We start from the raw sequence: 23,660 nt of genomic DNA, 5'->3' as shown, positions 1-23,660 counted from the left end.
GTTAAATTTCTCTATATCTCTCTCTCCTTTCTTTGTTTCTCTGTCGGTAGGGCTCCCTTTAGTATCTGAAGTAGGGCAGGTCTTTTATTAGCAAAATCTCTCAGCATTTGTTTGTGAAAAATTTAAGCTCTCCCTCAAATTTGAAGGAGAGCTTTGCTGGATAAAGTATTCTTGGTTGGGAATTTTTCTCTCAGAATTTTAAGAGGTCATGCCACTGCCTTCTTGCCTCCATGGTGGCCACTGACTAGTCACTACTTAGTCTTACGTTGTTTCCTTTGTATGTGGTGAATTGCTTTTCTCTTGCTGCTTTCAGAACTTGCTCCTTCTCTTCAGTATTTGACAGTCTGATCAGAATATGTCTTGGAGTGGGTTTATTTGGATTTACTCTATTTGGAGTTCTCTGGGCATTTATGCTTCGTGTATTTGTATTCTGTAGAAGGTTTGGGAAGTTTTTCCCAACAATTTCTTTGAATACTCTTTCTAGACCTTTACCCTTCTCTTTTCCTTCTGGGACACCAATGAGTCTTAAATTTGGACATTTTATTTTATCTATCATATCTTTGAGATCCATTTTGATTTTTTCCATTTTTTCCCCATTCTTTCATTTGTTCTTTCATTTTCCATTCTGTGGTCCTTGAGGACACTGAGTCATTGTTCAACTTCTTCTAATCTTGTGTTATGAGTACCCAGAGTCTTTTTAATTTGGCCAACAGTTTCTTTTATTTCCATAAGATCACCTATTTTTTTATTTACTCTTGCAATTTCTTCTTTATGCTCTTCTAGGATCTTCTTTACGTCCTTTATATCCTGTGCCATGCTCTCATTGTTTGTCTTTAATTCTTTGATTAATTGCGCCAGGTACTGTGTCTCTTCTGGTCTTTTGATTTGGGTGTTTGGGATTGGGTTCTCCATATCTTCTGGTTTCATCAAATGTTTTAAGATTTTCTGTTGTTTTTGGCCTTAGGTTCCTAGGACTACCAGAGTAAATTACCACAAACTCAGTGACTTAAAACAGAGATTTATTTTCTTACAGTACTGAGGGCTAGCAGCTTGAAATCGGGTTGTTGGCAGGAGTGTGTTCCCTCTGAAACCTCTAGGGGAAAATCCTTCCTTCCTTCTTCTGGCTTCTGGTGTTCCTTGACTCGTGGTTGCAGCACTTCAATCCCCGGCTCTGTCGTCACATGGCCTTCTCTCCCCTGGGTCTATCTGTGTCCAAATTTTTGAACTATTGGTAAAGATCTATAATCCTTCCCCTGGGTTGCTTATCTGGAAGGGTCTGTGTCTGAATTTTCTTCTTCTTATGGGGACACCAGTTATACTGGTTTAGGGCCCACCCTATTCCAGTGTGGCCTCATCTTAACTAATCACATCTTCAAAGACTCTGTTTCCAAATAGGGTCACTAATAATTCATAGAAGGACTTGGGGTTAGGACTTGAACATGTCTTTTGAGGGGTTAAAAGTCACCCCATAACAGGTCTGTATCTATTTTCATAAATGAGGCAACAGAGAGTGTATCTGCTGCTGAGAGGCAACAGATGGTAACTGGTGCAGTGCAACGCAACTAAATAATGAAGCAAAGAGTCTGGAAGTAGAGAAAGAAGGGGAGCAGGGGAATAATCAAACGCTAATTTCGGAATGCCCAGATTCAAAGTGCTCATTTGTACACTGGATTTCTTCTTATTAAGAATTTCATACTTACTTCATCTTCTCTTGTTCTTTCTTATTAAACAGGGCAAAATGAGTGAGAGAGAGATAAGTGTGTGTCAACAAACCCGAGCCTTATTATGCAAGAACATTCTTAAAAAATGGAGAATGAAAAGAGAGACCTTAATGGTATGATTCAATATCTGTGACACTTCATATTTATGATGGGAAAATATATTTTCTCTTGGTGGTGTATATGCTTTGTGTATCTTCTCCCTAAAATAAAGCACCTTTCTACAACAGACCATGAATCTGTCTGCAGAAATTTCATTGATACAGGGCCATAAATTAAGGTCTGAAAGCACTGAAGCTGGTGAGCAACTGGGAATTTTAATAAATGTTTTAAAAGCCAATGGTCACACTTTTTACTAATGTTCCCACTCAAATATAGTAAAGTTAAGATCCTGGTGTTTAGAAGACATGGTGAACAAATTAATCCATGGAACAGATAACTGGCATTTTCTCTTTTGGATCTCTTGCTCCAAGGTAATAACAGATGATAAAAATTTATCATAGCTTGCCATCCTTACGTCTGATATTTTTCATAATCCAATGTATGTCTTAGCACTGATGCTGAGGATCAATTTTCATTCCCATTAATCATTCTTTGGCAGTACTGAGACTACTGACTGCATACTGTACATATTTTCAGATGTTCATGATGTGGGATATATTGAAATTAGAAAAGTGGACAAAGAGAGGCAATCTATATGAAAAAAGTGACTGTTCATGACTAATTTGAAATAATGATTTTATCTATTCTTTCTCTTGTATTATGTAGGAATGGTTGACCTCATTGTTCTTGCTACTTTCTTTGTACCTATTTTCTGATATTCATCAAGTTAATGATTTTTCTTCACGGCCTGTCATGGACATGGGACGGGTAGATTCGTTTACCCGTGCTGAATTTACAATTGTGTACACACCTGTCACCAACACTACTCAACAGATAATGAATAAAGTAGCTTCAACCCCCTTCATGGCAGGTGAGTTTTTAACAATGCAAGAGGAATTTCTGATGTAAATATTTGTTTCATTTGGCCACAGACACATGCATTTAGTTGGAATTTCAGTTGATAAAACAATGTCAGTTGTCAAAATTTCTAGATTATATAAAATATTAATATACTTTCCCTTTGTTGAAGTAGGTGGCCACACCACTCAGTATCTAAATCAAAAACGAAAGTATACAATATCACAACAAAGAGAACTGCTCATAGTATATAGAGTTTGGGGAAGCAAAGAATACACAGATTTGTGGGCTTTGAAAAGCAGGAGTGTTTAGGGATTTCTTGGTATGTAGCCATGGAAACACCATTAGTAGAATGAGACTATTGCTCCAGTCTTTACTTGTTATGATGAGCAAAGAACAACCAGTGTTTTCTTTTCTTGAAAATTGATTATAGGAATTTTATCCTCACCTTTAACACCAAAAATATTTTCTTACTCTATTTGAAGATTCTACTGAAGAGAATTCTAGGTTTTAAAGTTTCACCCTTCAGAGTTAGGGTGCTTACCAATGAATGTTTAAGAAGAGAACTGTTACTGAAAAGAGTGCTCTCTAACAAGTTCCTGACATTAGAGGAGAAGCAGTATAGCGCAAAGACATAAGAGCTGGACTTGGTGTCAGAGGACATTTGACAGAAAGTACTTCTAGGACTTTGGGCTGTAGTACTTTATGCAAGTCATCAACTTCTCTGAACTTCATTATCATCATATTCCAAATAAGATAAGCAATACTTAGTTTCCCATGAATATTTCAGTTGATGGTGAGAGAAACCCAATTCAAACCACCTTGAGGGAAAAGTGAAACTTTTGTCTAGCTTAAAGGAGCAGATTATTAACTCAAGCCTGAATATATCTAACAGAGAACGAAATACGTCTTCGTTTCTTAGATCTGTAGATCTGTGTGCTGGCTTTATTCACAGGTTGGCTTTTCCCAAACAGAGGCATTATTGATTTGCAAAATCTTCATATTGTAAACCTTTCCACGTAAGCAACCCCAGGGGAAGGATGATAGATCTTTACCAATAATTCAAAAAAATTTCAGGGTTTTTCCTCATTGACTCAAACGGGCTGGTTTGGGTTAGTTTGGTCTCGCCCCATCAAGAACTGATGTCTCTGAATAGAGGGGTGCAGCATCACTGGTTGGGTTCTAAGGTCACCCTGTGAACCACATCCGATCTCCATGTTAGGAGAAAGGGCAGTATCCCAAATGGATCCTAGAATGTTTACTAGAAGGAGAACTGGATGTCATGCAGATAAAAACAATACATGTTATTTACAAATATAACTGCCCTTAAATACCTGAAACCATCAAACTATAATCCAGAACCCTTGAATCTTGAAGACGATTGTATAAAAATGTAGCTTATGAGGCGTGACAATGTGATTGGGAAAGCCCATATGGACAACATTCCCCTTTGTCTAGTGTATGGATGGATGAGAAGAAAATGGGGGCAAAAGAAAAAAAAAAGACACTCAGTGTTCTTTTTTACATCAATTGTTCTTTTTCACTTTAATTTTTATTCTTATTATTTGTGTGTGTGTGGTAATGAAAAAATCAAAAATTAATTTTGGTGATGAATGCACAACTATATAACGGTAATGTGAGCAATTGAATGTATGCTTTGTATGACTGCATGGTATGTGAATATATCTCAATAAAAATTGAATTTAAAAAAATATATAACTGCCTTCCTTCATAAGGGGAAACTACGGTGATTGCCCTACAAATTTGTGTTGAGTTACAATGTGAAGGTGACTTAGAGCCTGCACAACTCTGTAAATACACTAAAAAAACATGGAAGTATGTACTTTAAAAGGGTGGCTTTTATGGTATTTGAACTGTATCTCAATTTTTAAAAAAAAGAATGTAGACAAGTGACTTTGAAGATACTTGGTATTAATTTTAAGCACTGTAATTCCCCATGAAAAGCATCATTTGAAGGGAAACCACTGGATCCCGCTTTACCCAGTCACTGGAAATCCATCTACCCTCTCTTCTCTTTCTCAGTCAACCACTGTTCATAATTTCACTCCTACACAGGTAGCCATTTATTTTGTACTTGGATTCTGATGCCTTAATTGAATTTGGTATCCAGAAGTCTACCTCTCTGTAATCTGTGTTCAGGCACTTCCTATTTAGTGTTTCTATGGCCACAGTTCCCACATTATCTTGGACATTTCCTTCCTGTCTATGCTTCACTGCCCCCTGCTGGGCTGGAGGATATGAACCATCCCAAACTTGCTTTCCCATAGGACCTCACAACCATCATACCATTACTTCCACCTGATTCTGAATCTGCACTGTGCATCTTGCCTACAAATAGCGAAGCCACTTCTGACTCAAGATCAAGACCTGTGCACCCAAGGCCCAGTGTCCCAACTGACCCTAATATGTGTGTGTTCTTGCCCTCTCCTTCATGGTTGTCCTCCGGAGGATCCCAATGTAATGTGTTTGTGCTTTTCAACAGTTTATTCAAAGCCACATGCAATTATGATAACAGTTATTTATTAAACTCTACCATGTGCCAGATTTTTACAAGGTCTTTATTCTTACAATGAACCTACTAAGTAGATACTTTTAAGTTTATTTTACAATTATGGAAGATAAGTAGCAGAGATGAAGTGACTTGCTCATGGTCATAGATTTAAATGAAATACTGTAGAATAAAATTAAGTTCTATCAGAATTCACACTGCCCTGCTTCCTCTACTTTTATGTTGGACACTCTTGCCCCAACCCATAACTTTTTATGCATCCCTTCTCATTCTTTCAGTCTTAATTAAACATCTACACAGAGTTGGAACACATCTGAAGATGTTGTGTTATTTTAGTGATATTATTTTAGTTATTTTAGTGATATCAGCATTGATGATATCACTAATGCTATCAGCATTGATATAAGCATTGGCCCTTTACATTGATACCAGCATTGATATCACCATTGGCCCTTTACATAGTTATTTTAGTGATATCAGCATTGGCCCTTTACATAATTAATTTTTTTCACTGTTTTTGAGCATATCAACTATATTGTCAGGGTTGTTAAAGGAAAATAAGGGTATGTAGTTATTTCCACCCAATACAAACCAGTGATAAACCAGTGCCTAATTGTGAGGTAAATATATTCATTGTTTGACTACCATTTTAAATATATTGTATTGCTAATTCATCTTTGATTTATTGAATTAGTAAGGCATGATATCTTATGTGATTACAATTCAGTCAATAATTAAAACATCAAAATAAAATAACAAATTTCCATATATTCCTCCTGATTGTATCTAAACTGAACTTTAGAAATATCTTTCCCCAATGTCTTAGACTACCTGATTTACTCAAAGTCAATACCTGATTGCATTTTTATTGCATTTGATTTCCACAGATAGCTCTACTGAAAACAATTGAACATGACATCATGAAGTTGTGCCTCCTAGTAATCTACTTACAATAACATTCTGTTCTTGTAATGGCAGATAGCAAAATCTTGGGACTATCTGATGAAAAAAGTATTGAAGAATTAATTGAAAAGTATCCTGAGGAAATAGTAAGAGTCATCTTTACTAATACATTCTCATATCATTTGAAGTTCTTGTTGGGACGCAGAATCCCAACAAAGAAGGAGCATGAGGACCATGCAGGTAACTTTCCAAATATAAAATCCCACCACTGTCTTGTTTCAATTATACCATAAGCCATATTGTGGGGACAGATGTTAGTAGAGCAAATTAAACAATCTCCATCTGCCACAGTGGTATCAGCATTCTCTCTCCACACATTTAAAGAATGTACACTCATTTTTTGTGTGTGTATTAACAGAGTGTAATGGTCGTTAAAGGAAAATAAGTTGTATGTGGATAAAATAGAACAGATATCCCTTGAATTGCTTAAGTCAGTTCCTATGAAAGTAAGCAAAATTTTCAAGAGCCCCAAATGGAGAAAGTGCCAAATCCACAGTGAAATGTTATAATATAATGTTATATTATAGTAATATAATGTTATTATTATTATACGCTACATGATTTTGCCAGTGTCAGTAACCAGGAGTTTTAATAGCTATATGAGGACAGGTGAGAAGACTTTTGGCTTGCGTGGGGTGGAGAGTCCTGCATTAATTTTGAACACTGCAAAGGTCATAAATTCATTGAAAGAGTAGACAATAAAAAAGTCACCTATTGGTGAAAGAGAAACAAAAGGAACTTGTTTGTCTTACCTTGGGCTCTGGGGTGAGGAAGAGATTTCCCCTTTGAAAGTTTGTAACCCTCGACTTGCCTTCCTTTGGGTTTGGAGTTCTTATTTACCCCAACCCTTCCTGGTCTTGGAAACCTCAAGTACAAATATAAATAAAGTGATCCTGGGTTTGTGTGGTATGGGGTGCCTGATAGAAAAGATTATAAGTCTTCTCTAGAAAAATGCAGCCTCAACTCAGGTCACAAAGATAAAATATCTCTGCATATAAACTTAAAAGCCAATATGAGAAGACAAGGCACCATAAGTGAGAGTTAACATTACCAAAAAAGCAGGATAGAGTTTTCATGATGGAATTACAAGACAGAGAATATAAAATAGGTATGCTTAAAATGTTGAAGAATAAAAGAGGGAATCAATAACACAAGAAAGAAAAAAGATACCATAAAAAAGGAAGTCATAGTAATAATTAATTAGAAAACATAATTTTTAAAAGATGCAATCAACTTACCAAATAAATAATAAATACTAGTAATTAAATTTTACCTGGGAGGAAAAAATTTCAAGGAAAGAGGAGATCACTCTTGTGGAGAAAAGTATAAAACTTTAAGAAGACCCAAATAAATGGAAGGATACACCACATTCCTAGAGACTTGTGTCTTATAAAGGTTATATTAATTTTCTACTGTGTATAATAAATGATCACAAACTTAGTGGCTAAAAACAATACCCATGTGTTAGCTCACAGTTCTGGAGATGAGCAGCCTGGGCACACTTGGCGAGTTCCTGCTCAAGGTCTCTCAAGACTGAAATAAAGGTGTCGACCAGCCTGATGTCTAATCTGGAGGCACGTGGGAAGAATCTGCTTCTAAACTCATTCAGGGTGTTAGCAGAATTTGGTTCCTTACAGCTGAAGGACTAGGGTTCTCCTTTCTTTGCTGTCAGCCCCGGGATCACTCTCAGCAATTAGAGATCACTTGGAGAATCTCCCTGTCCAAGGTCACCTGTGCCTAACAATGTAAGGAGAAGCAATTATATGAGAGTAAGGCGAGTCATTTTCAAAATTCTTCTCAATGCAGATGTAATTCTGCCCAAATTGCTTCCTAGATGTATTGCCATTCTAGTCAAAATCTCAATAGATATTTTTATAGAAATCATCAAGTTGATTCTAAAAGTTACCTTTAAAATTGTCATAGAATAGTCAAAGTACTGTTTAAAAAGAATGAAGTTATAGTAATTATGATATGATATTATCACATAATAGACAGATAGGCCAATGAAACAGAAAAGAGAACCCTGGAGAACCCTATGTAAGCGTGAAACCTAATGTATGACTGAGAGGACAATGCAGATCAGTGGGGGTGACTTCTGAAAAAGTTGTCTCTCCATAAAACACAAAATGAAATTATTTCACAAGAAAACAACCAATTCCAGGTAAAGACTTAAATAAGAAAGGCAAGTCTATGCAACTTTTAGAAGCCAGTGTGGGAGACTACCTTTATAATTGTGGAAAAGAAAATACTTTCTCAACCAAAAAATATTTAAACTCTAAAAGAAAAGATTGATAAATTCAGCTAGATCAAAATTCAGGAATTATCTTTGTCAAAAGACACTACAGAGAGAGCGAAAAGTAAAGATAAGTTTGTGATACAATAACAATTATCATCAACTAGAGAATGGACAAATAAATTGAAGCATATTCCTGCAATGAGATTCTATAAAATCATAAGAAAAAAAAGACATAAGGCAATTTATATAAATTTCAAAATCATATATAGAAAAAATGAAGCAAAGTGCAGAATGATGAACATAATGAGGTACGGTTTAAATAAAATTTTAAAAAATTAAAAATTATATATGTAGTTTAGGGATACATAGCAAAAGTTTAAAGATAGATAGATAGATAAATAGATAAAAACACAACATTCAGGAAAGCAATTAGTCTGTTAGGGGATTGGTGATGGGGAAGCAATAAGATTGTGTAAGGTACATGAGGGATTCCAACTGTGCTTGCAATGATTTTTTTTTTTTTTTAGTTTTTAAACTGGGTAGTAGGTCCACAGGTGATTATTATATTGTTTATATCATTTGCAGCTTTGAAATATTTTTAAATGTTTTTAATAACATTTAAAATTTTAATGTAACATGCATTTAATTCCTGCAACTCAATTTTCATTCATTTTATTAAAGAATCTCTTTAATTTAGTTTAATTCTCAATGGACTGATAATGTTTATGTTTTTTTAAATTAAGTAAACCATTTTCTTCAAAAGACATTCTGTCACTACTTATGCAAAGGCTATTGTCTCATTTAAACTTCCATTTGCCTATTATATGTTATATCCAATGCTAGTCCACTAGAAAAAGCTTTAGGCTATTGTTTCTCAATCCATTAACTTTTGAAAAATGTAACAAATACATCACAATAAAAAATCAGGGAGGAGAATTATTCAACAGTATCTTTTACTGGCAAGTGGAAAAGCATGTAAGAGAGTGTGAGGAAGTGCAGAGTGTGATTATAATTTAATTCAGAACATTCCCTAAGAAAGCTCTTCCTCCCCACTTTAAGAATCCTTACTATAATTTTTGTTTTCATAGGCTTTGATTCAACATAAGAACATTTGGGATTTGGGGTTATTGTAAAATCCACTGTTTCTTATAATCAGGACTGACACAGCCCATAATGATCATTATGGTTTTCTTTTTTCTCCAAAGCTCATTGTTATGAATTACATGGAGATATTAACTGTGGAATTTCAAAATTCTGGAAGAATGGTTTTGTGACTCTTCAAGCTTCCATTAACGCTGCTATTATAGAAGTGAGTACGAAATGCCCCATGCAAACTCATGTTCAATGCAAGTTAAGTATAATAGAGGCATCAAAAGTTTTGTGGAAGAAAGTATAAATGGAGGCCCTGTCTTTTCATTTACTCACTGATTTCTTTACAGCAAAGTTTACCGAACTTGTAACATGTCAGGGCCACATGGACACAAATAGAACTGAAACTTTCTCTTCCAGTGACTCAACCTTGTTAGAAAGGGTAGGCATATAATAAGAAAAGTCTTAGGATAGGAGAAGTGGGCTCTCATGAAGGTATAAATAAAGTCCTTGTAAGCAAACAAGCAAAAGATTCTCAAACTAGAATGTCATGGATTAATTCCTAATTGAAATGACATTTAAACCTGAAGTGGGGTGGGGGGGTGGGGGGGGTCAGGGGGAAGAGGGGTGTTGAGTAAATGGACAGAAAAGATGTTTCAAGCAAAATATCAGGCAATGTTAGGCAGGGAAGTGATAAAACACATGGTAAATTCAGAGAACCTCACATAGTTCAGAATGCCTGGTGTCCAAGCTATAAGTGGGCCAATGGCTGAACACGGAAGCAAAGTTAGATCAGAATCAGGCCCAGATAGGCCCATTATGCCAGCACAGGGGAAGAGAGGACTGAAGGAAAATGGGGCATGCCATCCATTAATGTACAAATTTTGTTTGTTCACGTCTTTCTTCAGATCACAACAAATCATTCAGTGATGGAGAAATTGATGTCAGTTACTGGAAAAAGTATGAAGATAAATCCCTTTATTAGTCAAGGAGGAATTATGACTGATGTCTTCATTTTCTTCTGCATCATTTCCTTTTCCCCATTCATTTATTATGTATCCATCAATGTTACTAGAGAGAGGAAAAAGATGAAGGGAGTGATGGCAATCATGGGTCTTCGAGATTCAGCTTTCTGGTGAGTCAAGTAGCACAAATAAAATGGAAGAAGTCAGGAACAGTGGGCTGCTTCTAGCTACAAAGCACAGGATTGAGAGCTAATGAATGAATGCAACAAATGGAATAAATTGTCCTTGATGTAATGCTTGCCAGGCTGAGGCTGATCTTGCTGTTCTCTGATGTGAAAAAGGAACACATGACAGTCAGAGGGCTTGTCAGTGACGGTGATGTTTCAGAAGCTGGACAACCTCTGATACTTGAGAATTGGGAGTTGCTGACATGTTTTGAAATATTTATCTTTGAGTTTTGCTAAAAATAAAAATCTATTTAGTTCAACAGCTGAATAAGTCATCATTTTTAGAACATTGATAGAAAAGCCATCGCCATGCTGGAATGTTCCGGGGCAATAACATTTTTGTTGTCTTCCTCCAGTGCCAGCCTCTACACAAGAGAGACAGTATAGGACAGTGATCAAATATGACATAGATCGATTCAAATCTCAGCCTGAATTCTGACCAGTTGTGTCACTGGTGGGAAAATTGCTTAAGATAGTTGTCTTGATATCCTCATCTGCAAAAGTCAGTGATCATATTTACCCATTCCAGTCTCTGAGGGTTGTTAACATAATTAATTAGAGTGATGGTTATAAAATCCTAACCTGCCCTCTAGAATGTTCACTATATTGGTTTTCTGTTGCTGCATAACAAATTACCCCAAGTTCAACAGCTTAAAGCATCACAAGTTTCTGTGAATAAGAGGACAGATGCAGCTTACCTGGGTCCTCTGCCTAGGATCCCACAAGGCTGCAAGGTGCTGGCTGCACGGAGGTTCTTATCTGAAGCTTGGGGTCCTCTTCCACATGCCTTCAGTTTGTTGGCAGAATTCAGTTCCTTGAAACTGGAGGACTACAGATCCTGTTTCTCTCAGCTCCTGGAGAACCCAACAATCCATCAGCAGTTCACACTATGACTGTTGACTTTCTTCCTGGAATGCAGCAGGAGTAGGTTTTGCTGATTTCTTCCTCTGCATCCAGCTGTAGGAAACTGTGATTTGAAAGGGTGCCCCTGATTAGATTAGTCACACTTGGGATAATCTCCCTTTGGGTTAACTCAGAGTCAACTGATTAGAGATCTTAATCACCAGAGTGAAATTCTAGTATATTCATAGGTTCATCTTCTACTCAAGGAGAGAGGATTATACAGAGCAGGAATCTGGGGGGACATCTTAGAGTCCCGCCTACCACACTGAATAAAAATTAACTGTAAAAATTCATTTGGACAGTTTAGTGTACCTGGAGGAATGCAGAGTTCAAGTTTGGAGAGCAGATTTCTGGGCCCCAATTAACCATTAAACAATGTAACACCCTTTAGTCAAAGGATATGTTTGTCATTTGATGGTAAGGGCATAGGTTCTGATATCCAGATAAACAAGGTTTGACCACATTTGTGGTCAAGCAAATTTATTATGAGAGTTAAAGGAAAACCAAAATATTTGTAAAATACCCAGGCATTATTTCCTTATGCCTCTCAAAGAATACTGAAAAAGAAGAAAAAGGAATTGATGAGGAAATGAAATGAAATATCCTGAAAGAACAGACCAAATTATTTAGAAGAATTATTTTTCAGTGCTCCGTCTTAACAGAGTATGAATGTAGTAAAAGGCAAGTATGGAGACCATATGGTTTCCACATGCAAAGATGAAAGTGGCCTTTGGGAAAAGAAAGAGGTGCCAGGATTACAGAGAAAAAAGACTTGCTTATTTCCAGGGAACTTCATGAAGTTTCTTGCTCCAGAGAGCCTCCACAGAGGAGAGGAAGCTCTGAGACTCACTGAGGGATTGTCACGTACCACACCAAGTTCCTACACAGACATCGTCTCGTTGAGTCCTCACTGCAGGACTGTTGTATTGTCCAGAGAAATAAAGGAGTGTAAAGTAATTAGAGCTGGTCCAGCATTCCAGAGCTAGAATGAGCAGAGGAAATGTTTGAACCAAAATCTGTCAAATTGGAAGCCAGTTTTTTTCTTTGGTACACAATGATTTGTGTGTGTGTTTCTAGAATTAATTTTAGGCAAAAATTATATATTCCACTCACAACGCTTTCCTTTATTTTTATATCCTAGAACACTCAATAAGTAGATCTGAATGAGAGAATGAATGAATGAATGATGTTAAGATCCTTCCAGGTCCTTGTTTCTAGTATTCATCTGAAAACGAAATATTGAAGTAACACTTTGTTTGCACATTAGGCTCTCCTGGGGTTTGCTCTATGCTGGTTTCATCTTCATCATGGCCCTCTCCTTGGCATTTATCGTAACATCTATCCGATTTGTCATCATGACTGGCTACCTGGTGGTCTTCACGCTCTTTCTCTTCTATGGATTGTCTTTGGTGAGTTGGTGAATTAAACCTCTCCCTCTCCAGCTCTGACTCTCAGGAACAAGTGTTGGTATCCAACCCTGTTATTACCCTGTAGCCTCCTTTCTGTTTGCATGAGAAAATCTGTAGATGAGTACACTTTAATTTGTCATATTTTGGGGTGTGAATATGCTGTTCAATTTACAGAACAAACTATAATTTTGTATATTAAGTTTCTCATTTTTATATGCTAATAGTAATTCTCAAAGAAAATAAACCAACTGGATCTTCTCTCGTTGTAGATAGCGTTGGCTTTCTTGATGAGCATCCTAGTGAGGAAATCTTTCCTCACTGGCCTGGTTGTGTTCCTTCTCACCGTCTTTTGGGGGAGTCTGGGATTCACCGCATTGTACAGACATCTTCCCATACCCTTGGAGTGGATTTTAAGTTTTCTTAGCCCCTTTGCCTTCACCCTTGGAATGACCCAGGTGAGAAGCAGTTATTATTTATTTACAGCTTTCCCAAAAAAGTTTTCTTCTCTGGAATTTTATAGTCTGTAATCATTTCCATGTTCAATGTTGTAGGCTCTAAAACCCTAAAGAAGTCTCTTGGGAGAATGCAAAGATGAATTTTGAAAAGTTTTACAAATATTTAGCCCAGCAAAATAAATCACTTCATAAGTAAAAAGAAAAAAAAAAAAAAGGAAGATAATATATAATTCCGTACAATGTAGATTGTTTTCCTTGGCTATTATAAATGGCCTTGCCATTGCAAATCTAACTCTAAATAATTATTCCAGTTCATATTTTGCTTAAGTGTTTAAACAGCACACACAATTGTAAAATCTATAAATTAAATTAAATTTAAATTAAATTAAAAATACCTTAAAAACACTTCACTTGATTAGAAAGTTGTATTTCTGTTCCCAAGATGTCCTTTCTCTTTGATTCTTAGCACTAACCTTGCCTTCCCTCCAATTAAAAGATAGTGCCAGTCATTAAACACCCGTTATAAAGTACTCGTCAACTTGAACATTATGGACCATTCTACTCTTTCCTCTGGTTCTCTTTGAAACACCCCAGTGCAAATTTTCAGGATTATGAATTCTCTCTCACGCTGCCATCTTCAAGGAGCACTTTATCTTTATCCTATTTTCCGTTTGATGAAGTTTGTCTAAGGTCAAGCTCAACATTTATCTTTACAATAGCAGTTACTGAATTGTGGTTGCCCACGTACCAGAGCCTTCCAATAGATTTGAGGAGTGTACAGTAGGCTGTCTCCTCATTTAACTTTGCATTTCCAGTATGAGGCAAAACACAGCTATTTCCTTTCTAAGCTAAACCTAATTGTTTAAAATTCATCATAAACCTAATCTCCTTTACTTAACTACTTTTTAATTTTCAGCTTTTACGCGTGGACTATGATTTGAATTCCAATGCATTTCTTGCTCCATTGGAGAGCTCATATCTAATAATAGCAACACATTTTATGTTGGCTCTTGATATTTTCCTCTATCTGACATTGACGATTTACTTTGAAAAAATTTTGCCAAGTAAGTAGTGATATGTTTAAAATCAAACACCGTTTTAATAATTTTATTTCTTTCAATGATTGTTATTTCTATTTTAAGAACTACTTTTTGTATGGACAGGGAGGATGTGAGCACACTGGTACCACTGGCAGAATTGGTTCTTCATTTCTCTCTTGCTGCTTGACTGATCATAACTAAAGCCTGAATTTTGTGTATAGAATCACTAACCTTTGAAAATCCCTCTATTTTAAGTGTAGGGTTTGCTTCTTTTTAAGGAGATGCGTAGAAAGCTAGTTTCTAAACATGTACACCTGGAACTTAATCATTGAAATGTGTGACTGTTTTTGCATAGCTATTTAGCTGAATGATTCTGATCCCTGGCTGTACATCAGAACCCCCTGGGGAACTTTAATGAAAACAGAGCCCAGCTCAACCCCAAGAGATTCTGATTCAACTGATCAGTAGTAGGACAAAGGCATCTCTATTTTTAAAAATCTCCCCAGAGTTTTCACAATAGAAAAATCATTAGGTCATAAATTTTAATTTTTATCACCTTGCATCTTACAAGAATATAGGTTCCACAAAAGCAGGGACCTGTTTCATTTAAAGATGCAACCAATCTCCCACCACAGCATCCAGGGTACCCTAAGGACTTGGTAAATGAGACAGGAATGTTGGTTTGCTTTTCTCTTCTTCCTTCTATAATCAAAGGCAGGACAAGTGTCTTCTTTCACCTCCGTATTTCCTATTCAAGACAACGCCAAGGGCCCTTCTTTAAGAAGGCAAGAGAAGGAAAGGTCAGTTGCAGATTATTAGAGAAATTTAATTTCTCCCATTATAATGTTTCCTAATGTATAGGAAAAGAGAAGTGATAACAAAGCTCAAGTATACCATGTATTAGTTTCCGACAAGATGTTCATGAATGATGTGTTCTTAAAGCAGATCATAAATTGCTTCAGAGGAAAGTTATTCTTTTGGGAGGAGATAAAGTAAAATACAAAGTTGCTTTTTAAAAAATGTCACTGTGTTAAGTTTCAATAACTTCGTTTGCCCCATTCTTTCCCTTTTTACAGTGTCGCTTCGTTTTGTTGAAACTACTCTATCTTCTCTTGGAATATTTGTTTTATAGACCCAATAGTCATTCTCAATTTCTTCTTCCTTTGCCAGTCTTGTGGTCTAGACACAATTTAGCATGCACAGCATATCTTTAGTCTGTATTCCAATATCTGGCTTTCTTGAGGTTAAGAAATTTCTTAATGTTTATTTAAATGCTCCCTGAATTTTTTATTTAGAAACAATTATTATAATAGAAACATCTTAGTGATTTTTTTTTCCTTATGATGCTGTGGGTGTCAACATGCATTATCTTGTGTTGACGATGTGTTCAGGTTTAGCTACAATGCATTGTCATCAGTGCAACTCTATCCCCTGAAGTGGCAACTGACCCAATATGTGATTGCTTCCTGCTCGTGTAGATGAATATGGACGACGCCGTTCACCCTTGTTTTTCCTGAAGTCCTCATTTTGGTCACGACAACCAAAGGCTGAGAATGTGGCATTTGAAGATGAAATAGATTCTAATCCGTCATCTAATGACTCTTTTGAACCAGTGTCTTCAGAGTTCCATGGGAAAGAAGCTATCAGGTAATCAGGATGCAGAGAACAGGTCAAAGGCTGAGAAATCAACAGTTATCACTGGGCCTGCCTGAGGTAAAAAACTGAGGCAAGCAAAAAATTAAAGCTCCCACCTAACCTCATCCAGGCTAAGAACATCCACATTGAGTGGAAAGGAAAATTCCTTTGACAAGGCCTTGCTGTCTTCTATGATGACATTTACATTAAATAGTTAATTCTCTTCACCAGAAAAGATAATTTGACAAAATTCTTGCCTGGGCCCCAGCCTTCTGTCTGTTGTTTCTCTTCTCCATTCTTTGCATCACTCATTCGTTTGTAGGATCTCATGGATTTACAGTTTGTCACCACCTAATTTATTATACTTCCCATTTTTTCTCTCAATTTTTAAACTTCTCTTTCCTCTTCTATTTATTGCTTTTTAATAGATGATCGAAAAGCTAGGAAGAGGAAGTGAAAAAAGCCCTAGATATAGACACAAAAGGGATTTGGGAAGATGTGCCTTTTGGAGCCGTGCATATCTTTATTCTGGGAGACAAGTGAAAGTCCTTCCCTTCCCTCCCCACCCCTCCCCTGCCCTTCCCTTTTTTCTTTCTTTCTTGCCTTTGTATGTGTGTGTGTGTGTGTGTGTGTGTGTGTGTGCGCGCTAATTGCCCTTGGTACTAAATGAGAAAATGATATAAAGAAAGTCTTCAAGGTCCCTAAGGTTTCAGAGCTTACACACCCATCAATGGCCAGCACGCATCCGTTCCTCTGCGAACTGTCTCAGATCACACCAGCCAAGCAATCTTCTAGAACGGGTTTCATTTTTCATTTACAGCCTGTTCTATATTTGGCTTTGGTATTTATATTTGCCCTCTGACAACCAGGTTTAACTTCAGGCAGAGCAGCTAAAAGCAAAACAATAGCTTTATTTGCTCTGTTTATTTGTCTCTGTTTGTTTCTCCTCTATTCTCTGTGGCACCTCACCCAATTGCAAGTGCTATGGAAAGATGGTAAAACGGGATGAAAACAGAGCTGAGAAAATCCAGTTAAACAGTTGAACATGATCAGAGTAGTAGATGACAAAAGAAGAACCATAAATTGCATTTAGCTTATGGATTATAAACTTACCTGGTAGAATAAAACCATACAGATCAAGTGCCTAGGATTCAGACCTATAATAATACCCAGCATATGCTAATTCCAATCCTTTCTATCACCAAGGAATCGAACTGCTGTCATCTTATGCTCATTGAGTGTTAACCATCAGTCAAACCCTGTGCACGCAACATGAAATATTTCATTTATTTTTAAAACAACCCTAAATTACTCTGCATTTTCAGGTTGTAAAAGCTGAAGCTTACCTGAGCTAACTGCTTTGGTTAAAATAACAGAGCTACTAAGTGGTATAGACGAGATAAGCTCAGATGACTAGGACTCTGAAACCCATGCTCTTTCAAATACTGATGTTTTAACCCTCTTTCTTACTCAACCCTTGCACCTCCTAAACCAATTTCTGGAGACCTGATTCAAGATAACCAACGTTGTCACCTCCAGCCTGTGCCAGTAGTTCACAATGAGCCTGTGTTGTCTCTTGCTCCAGCTTCCTGGGCTTTACAGTTCAGAAATGATTCTGGTTCCCATTAGCAATGTTGAGCCATGCCCCAATATATGGAATCAGAGTCTCTACTGATGGGTACCAAGTGGTGGCACTAATGTGCAGCCAGGGTTGGAAAACTGAGTTCTAGCTGAATTGGGCACATAACCATGACTGCGTGAAAATGAAGGTCTTTCAGATTTTCCTGTACCCTGAAGATAAGATTCCTCCAGCCTGTCAACCAAACTCAGCAATGCAAACTGAAGAAAACTGTCACCCTGAAGTATCTTTTCTTTTTTTCAGAATCAGAAATGTTACAAAAGAATATAAAGGAAAGCCTGATAAAATAGAAGCTTTGAAAGGTAAAAAAAAAAAAAAAAAAAAATTAGTTACATTGATTTTCTGATTTTAATTCAATTTTTTTGCTTTTGGTGGGCATTTAGTAGTAGTATTTAAAATTTTTTTGCAGCACATAATAAATTTTCCCTTCTGACTGCATTATTTCTGCTGTATAGAAGTTAGAAAAATTGGATAATTTTGAAATTGTATCTATTTAAAAGATATGCTGTGTTATGCTGGATAGCATAAGGATATTCTGAGTTCTTTTTTCTGTAAACACAAATTTTTCTTTTATAATTCCAAAGCTATTTAGATAATGTATGTATCTCTTTTGCACACAAAAATTTACTTGCCTCAAAGTATTTTTAACCAGATAATAATTTACTATTGATCTATCCTTCCATTCAATAAATATTAACATCCACCTGCCATATGCCAGGAAATGTCAATGAACCTAGGAGTATAAAAGATGCTTCATGCTTTTAAAACCAAGTAAGTTCAAATTTTTATGAAAGGTTATTTTGAAAACTAAGTTCATAAAAAGAGTGTTTTGTCATTTTCTATTTTGAATTTAACAAGCCAATGTATTCATACTTGGAAAACATATCCATTCAAGGAAATGAAGGACAATTCATTGGCTTTTAATAAAATCTTGTTTGTGGTTTTAATTGTTTTCCTTCGTTCCTTCCTGCTTCTTTTACTTCTTTCCTTTCTTCCATTTTTCCAGATCTGGTATTTGACATATATGAAGGCCAGATCACTGCAATACTTGGTCACAGTGGAGCTGGAAAATCAACCTTATTAAACATTCTTAGTGGATTGTCTGTTCCTACCAAAGGTAAGAGTTTTTTCCCAAAGTCAGGCTGACTACTAAATCAGCTGTTAATATGAATATAAATTCCTTCTGGTCATAAGCCACAAACACATATACCTAGGGGGATACATTGACATTCATATTATTATTTTACAGAAGTGCATATTTAATTGGTATATATGGATTTGGAGTATTTTTATAATAATTATTTTCTTGGTCATTAGATACCATTTGGCATTTTGACATGTATCAGTTAGCTTTTGCTGCATAACAAACCACCTCCAAATGGAATGTATTAAAACAAAAGTGTTTTCTTATTTCTCACAATTCTGTGGGTTTTGCTGGGCAGTTTTTCTGGTCTGGACTGAAGAGGTGGGGGCTGGATGGTTTTGCTCAGCCTCAGCTGGGAGAGCTGCACCTCTCTGCCCATATGGACCTTCATCGTTCAGGAGGCCAGCCTGGGATCCTTCACCCAGTGGTCGCCATATACCCAGAAGCAAGAGAGGGGAGCATGGTAGTATGGAATCACTTTACCATCCTCTGCTTGTTTCCAAGTTTGTTCATGTCCCATTGGTTATATAGCTAAGCTTAAATGCTAGGGATGGATGTGAAATGCTGCAAATGGGGCCTTTTTTTTTTCCTCAATATACCACATAACTAAAATGGAAGTTCATAATTACAGAATTGCATAATCCTTGAAGATAAAATCATGCCTCTAAAATTTAATTAATAAATACATACTGTGATTTTTTTTTCACTTAGGAAGATCTTAATTTAAGCATTATCCAATAAAAACTTTTAATCTTTATTATAGGTTCAGTCACCATCTATAATAATAAACTTCCAGAAATGGCTGACCTAGAAAATATCAGCAAGCTTATTGGAGTTTGTCCACAATCCAATGTGCAATTTGAGTTCCTGACTGTGAAAGAAAGTCTCAGGCTGTTTGCTAACATAAAGGGGATTCTGCCAAAAGAAGTGGACAAAGAGGTAGACAAATATTTTAAGACCAGTGCATTGGTCAAAATGAGAATGTTAACCCTATTTCAGTTTTTATCTTTTCATTACCTATGGGCAAGTCATTGAATAAATATTGGATAAGAAAATCCAATTTGGGTAATAACAAACGTTACATGTGCCACATTATTATCCTTAACTTCAAATATAAATAACTCATTTATTCTTCACAACAACCCCTTAAGATAGGTGCTATTTATTATCTACATTTTACACATGTGGAAACTGAAGTTCAAAGAGGACAAGTAATTTACTCAGATTATGCAGGTAATAATCATGGACGATATTCAACCCCAGGCCAGTCAGTCTGGCTCCAGTGTCTATGTTTTTAACCATTACGATTTACAGTCTCATATTTATAAATTTAAAAAGAAAGAAAGAGGAGAACTTAAGATGATGGCTAGGAGAGACAGGGCAAAAAAACACCTCTGTGAAAAATCCTGGATAAAAGCCAGAAAGTGACCCAGAACACCAGTTCTGGCAATGCAACAGCTGGACAAGGTCTGCTAAATCCACAGGGACCATGCACTTAGTGAAACCAGGACTCTGAAATGAGTGAGTAAGCTGCTGAATATCCAGCAGCCATGCTGCAGTGTGGGGAAACCAACAGTTGGTGTTTGGAGGTGGACTAGTTCTTTTTTTTAAAAAAAACAAAAGCGGCTGCAGATACAGCAGCGAGAACCACACAGTGAAGCACGGCAGGTATGGGCTTTGCAAATGTCTCAATAACTGGCATGGAAGATAGCCTTTCGTGCACCTGCTGCTGATTGTCTCGGAGTGAGGAAGGCAGAGGTTAGCCAAAAGGGGAAAAAAACCATACCTCTTGCCACCATCTTCCTGGCAGGTTGGGAACACTCCTGCCCGGCGCCATAGCCACAGCCCAGAGCTGCACCAAAAAACCCAGTGTGACAGGAAGTGTTTCCAGCAACACACATACATGCCACAATATCAGGCGTGGACAGTAGCCTTTCGTGCACCCACAGCTAATTGTCCTGGAGCTGGGGAGGCAGAGCTGTGCAAAAAGGGGGAAATTAACACACCCCATTCAGCCATCCTTTCAGCAGGCTGGGAACGCCCCTACAGAGCCCGGCAGCCCAGAACTTCCCTTGAGGGATGGTGCGAACTTGTGATATAGCACAACCTTCCCTCAGCAGAGGCCCTAGAAGGGCACAGCTTGGAAGAGGGACACTTGGAAATCCCAGGGACCATATGCCAACACCAAAGACTTGTGGGTCAGTGGCAGAGACGATCTGTGGTGAGACTGAAATGAAGGTTGAGACTCTTGCCTTAAATCTCCAAGAACACCTGGGAGGTTTGATTGTTAAAGCTGCCCTCCCTCCCTAACTGCTCAGACACATGCCCCACATTCAGGGTGGACAACACCAACAACACACCCAAACTTGGTGCACGAATTGGACCCCACAAGAATCAGAACCCCACACACCACAAAGACAAAGTTGGGTAGAACTGACTCAAGGAGAATAGGTGACTTGCAGATGCCATCTGCTGCTTAGTTAGAGAAAGTGTACATCACCAAACTGTAGATCTGACAAATTAGAGATTAGGCTTTGAATAATCCTACATGTCCTAAAAGAATCCTATTAAGTAAAGCAAATGCTAAGAGGCCAAAAACAACAGAAAATTTTAAAGCATATGATAAAACCAGATGATATGGAGAACCCAAACCCAAACACCCAAATCAAAAGATCAGAGGAGACACAGTACTTGGAGCAATTAATCAAAGAACTAAAGACAAACAATGAGAGCATGGCACAGGATATAAAGGACATGAAGAAGAGCATGGCACAGGATATAAAGGACATGAAGAAGATTCTAGAAGAGCATAAAGAAGAAATTGCAAGAGCAAATAAAAAAAATAGATGATCTTATGGAAATAAAAGAAGCTGTTGACCAAATTAAAAAGATTCTGGATACTCATAGTACAAGACTACTGGAAGCTGAACAATGAATCAGTGACCTCAACGACCATAGAACAGAAAATGAAAGAACAAAAGAAAGAATGGGGAAAAAAATTGGACCTCAGGGATACAATAGATAAAATAAAATGTCCAAATATAAGACTCATTGGTGTTCCAGAAGGGGAAGAGAAGGGTAAAGGTCTAAAAAGTGTATTCAAAGAAATCGTTGGGGAAAACTTCCCCAACCTTCTACATAATGTAAATACACAAAGCATAAATGCCCAGTGAACTCCAAATAGAATAAATCCAAATAAACCCACTCCAAGACATATTCTGATCAGACTGTCAAATACTGAAGAGAAGGAGCAAGTTCTGAAAGCAGCAAGAGAAAAGCAATTCACCACACACAAAGGAAACAACATAAGACTAAGTAGTGACTACTCAGTGGCCACCATGGAGGCGAGAAGGCAGTGGCATGACATATTTAAAATTCTGAGAGAGAAAAATGACCAACCAAGAATACTTTATCCAGCAAAGCTCTCCTTCAAATTTGAGGGAGAGCTTAAATTTTTCACAGACAAACAAATGCTGAGAGATTTTGCTAATAAAAGTCCTGCCCTACTTCAGATACTAAAGAGAGCCCTACCAACAGAGAAACAAAGAAAGGAGAGAGAGATATGGAGAAAGGTTCAGTACTAAAGAGATTCAATATTGGTTCATTAAAGGACATTAAGAGAGGTGGGGGTGAAATATATCAGACAAACATAACCCAAAGGATAGGATGGCTGATTCAAGAAATGCCTTCACAGTAATAATATTGAATGTAAATGGATTAAAATCTCCAATTAAAAGATATAGATTGGCAAAATGGATAAAAAAAAATATAAACCATCAATATGTTGCATACAAGAGACTCATCTTAGACACAGGGATACAAAGAAATTGAAAGTGAAAGGATGGAAAAAATATTTTATGCAAGCTACAGCAAAAAGAAAGCAGGAGTAGCAATATTAATCTTGGATAAAGTAGACTTTAAATGCGAGGATGTTCTGAGAGACAAACAAGGCCACTACATACTAATAAAAGGGGCAATTCAACAAGAAGAAATAACAATCATAAATGTTTACACACACAATCATGGTGCCACAAAATACATGAGACAAACACTGGCAAAACTAAAGGATGCAATGGATGTTTCCACAAGAATTGTGGGCGACTTCAACACATTACTTTCTCCTATAGATAGATCAACCAGACAGAAGACCAATAAGGGAATTGAAAACCTAAACAATCTGACAAATGAATTGGATTTAGCAGACACATATAGAACATCACATCCCAAATCACCAGGATACACATTCTTCTCTAGTGATCACGGAACTTTCTCCAGAATAGACCATATGCTGGGACATAAAACAAGCTTCAATAAATTTAAAAAAAAAATGAAATTATTCAAAGCACATTCTCTGACTACAATGGAATATAATTAGAAGTCAATAACTATCAGAGACTTAAAAAATTCACAAACACCTGGAGGTTAAACAACACACTCTTAAAATAAATGGCTTATAATGTAGAATGTAGGGGAACTAGTGATAGAGAGCAATTAATGAAGGGGGAATGATAACCCAATAAGAACAGATAAGCTATTGTGGGTAAATTTAACATTCTGGAAGTGTCCAGGAATGACTATGGTTTGTTAATTTCCAATGGGTATGGTAGGAACAAGTTCACAGAAATGTTGCTGTATTAGGTTATTTTCTTGGGGTAGAGTAGGAACATGTTGGAAGCAAAGTAGTTATTTTAGGTTAGTTGTCTTTTTCTTACTCCCTCGTTATGGTTTGTTTGAAATGTTTTTTTTT

At 36.9% G+C, this 23,660-nt stretch overlaps 1 protein-coding gene across 3 annotated transcripts in view; it reads left to right on the top strand.

Annotated features, from left to right (window-relative positions):
* ABCA8 (ATP binding cassette subfamily A member 8) overlaps positions 1–23,660 on the top strand; it is a 78,184-nt gene that overhangs the window by 10,579 nt on the left and 43,945 nt on the right. For all 3 annotated transcript variants that reach the window (XM_037808646.1, XM_037808647.1, XM_037808648.1), the window contains 12 exons: positions 1,733–1,834; positions 2,487–2,691; positions 6,187–6,351; positions 9,613–9,716; positions 10,405–10,631; positions 12,859–13,000; positions 13,270–13,455; positions 14,372–14,519; positions 15,974–16,142; positions 18,013–18,071; positions 18,776–18,886; positions 19,677–19,852. In XM_037808646.1, the coding sequence (XP_037664574.1) occupies positions 1,733–1,834; positions 2,487–2,691; positions 6,187–6,351; positions 9,613–9,716; positions 10,405–10,631; positions 12,859–13,000; positions 13,270–13,455; positions 14,372–14,519; positions 15,974–16,142; positions 18,013–18,071; positions 18,776–18,886; positions 19,677–19,852 (1,794 nt within the window). The remainder of the gene's footprint in view (positions 1–1,732; positions 1,835–2,486; positions 2,692–6,186; positions 6,352–9,612; positions 9,717–10,404; positions 10,632–12,858; positions 13,001–13,269; positions 13,456–14,371; positions 14,520–15,973; positions 16,143–18,012; positions 18,072–18,775; positions 18,887–19,676; positions 19,853–23,660) is intronic.

This window comes from Choloepus didactylus, chromosome 18 (assembly GCF_015220235.1).
Source record: "Choloepus didactylus isolate mChoDid1 chromosome 18, mChoDid1.pri, whole genome shotgun sequence".
In the NCBI taxonomy this organism is placed as follows: domain Eukaryota; kingdom Metazoa; phylum Chordata; class Mammalia; order Pilosa; family Megalonychidae; genus Choloepus; species Choloepus didactylus.
This window is presented reverse-complemented; position numbering and strand designations above follow the sequence as displayed.